This window comes from Penaeus japonicus, unplaced genomic scaffold (assembly GCF_977035675.1).
Source record: "Penaeus japonicus unplaced genomic scaffold, GWHDUDI00000001_assembly GWHDUDI00000029, whole genome shotgun sequence".
In the NCBI taxonomy this organism is placed as follows: Eukaryota; Metazoa; Arthropoda; class Malacostraca; order Decapoda; family Penaeidae; genus Penaeus; species Penaeus japonicus.
Window position 1 is genome coordinate 10,121,204 of NW_028234431.1, and position 1,519 is coordinate 10,122,722.

Sequence of the window (1,519 nt, forward strand, 5' to 3'; positions counted from 1 at the left end):
AGAGCGAAGAGCAGCTTGGGTGTCAGTCGAGAGTAAATCTTAAAATGGGCGCTGTGAATATCTGCCTCCTGGTTCATCTTCAGTCCGCACCTACTCGAGAAGATTCTTCCGAAGACCATTTTGATGGAGAATATCTACCTGAAGTATTAGAAAAAGACTATAGAATGATTTGTATACATATATGGGAATATATATATATATATATATATATATATATATATATATATATATATATATATATATATATATATAACATATACATACATACATACATTCATAGATATATTCACACACACACGTACACACACACACGCACACAGACACATACACACACACACACTCACAAATGGGACATATACATACAAACACGAATACATATCTATATCTTTGTGCATTAGTTACCAATTCCAACAGGAAATCTATTGTTATAGCTATCCCTGGGACTGGTCTGCTATTCCCGTTTTCTTTTATAAGCGCCTTTGTTGATATTACTGCTCTACTCGCTTGATTATTTTTAACTGGGTAAATTACTCAATTTATTGTAATGTCACAATTAACCAAGTCGATATTATTGAAATAACATTAGCACATAATAGTGCATAGGATTATGAGGTTCAAGGGGTGGGAAGGGTACGGGGGAGGGAGGTAAAGCAACGAAGAAAAAAAAAACAAAAAAACTGGTTAACCAAACCATGTCTTCCAATGAATATTGTTTCAAAAATACACTTTCCCAGACAAAAACTAATACACCCATACACAGAGGAATCCATACGTACAAACAAACACAAGCTTCTTGTCTGTTTCTGTTTTGACGAGTTTTATGAATTCCTTTATTTTTCCCATATACCGTATATATATATATATATATATATATATATATATATATATATATGTATGTATATATATTATATATATACATACATTTATATATACATATATATATATATATTTTTTTTTTTTTGTTAGATGAAGCATAATCTAATTTCTATATTTAAAAATGTTATTCACTTATAATCGAATCATCATTTCAAGTATATTTACACAAATATATAGTTATCTTTTACTTTCCCACTTTTACGAGAGAGAGAAAGAAAGAAAAAAAAACATTTTTAAATGATTATCATGTGTCACCATGTCTTAGTTTTCCTGTTGTTATGGGAAGCCCACAGATGGCGTTGGCATTTCTGTATGTTAATCTCCCTTGCACTTGCACGCTTTGGTTTGTTTTCAGTTGAGCTGTTGACTCGGATTCCCTTTGATGAATACTCTCGCTCGTCGCTATTTCTCTCATATATATGATACTCGAGTTCTAAATCTTCCCAATGCTTGAGAAACACTAATACAGCCATTATAAAGGACATCTATCAAACTTTCTCGCTTCTGCAGTTGATGTTACATCATGGGCCTTTCCCTATTCACTATCGAAGGAATGCTAGACGGTTCAAAGTGCAACCAGAAACCACTATGGCAACTTCAGTTCTCGTCCACAAGTACCAACGACGCGGCTTGGTGGTTCGCG

The 1,519-nt window shown here is 33.2% G+C and overlaps 1 protein-coding gene across 1 annotated transcript in view; it reads right to left on the reverse strand.

Annotated features, from left to right (window-relative positions):
- Positions 1 to 1,497, reverse strand: part of LOC122257986 (innexin inx3-like) — a 9,048-nt gene extending 7,551 nt beyond the window's left edge. Inside the window, exons 1-2 of the mRNA XM_086553884.1 lie at positions 1,132 to 1,497; positions 1 to 138 (exon numbers count right to left, since the gene is read on the reverse strand). The exon at positions 1 to 138 is cut by the window's left edge and continues 45 nt beyond it. Coding sequence (XP_086410010.1) covers positions 1 to 119 — 119 coding nt within the window. The 5' untranslated portion in view covers positions 120 to 138; positions 1,132 to 1,497. The remainder of the gene's footprint in view (positions 139 to 1,131) is intronic.
- Between the last annotated feature and the right edge of the window lie 22 nt (positions 1,498 to 1,519).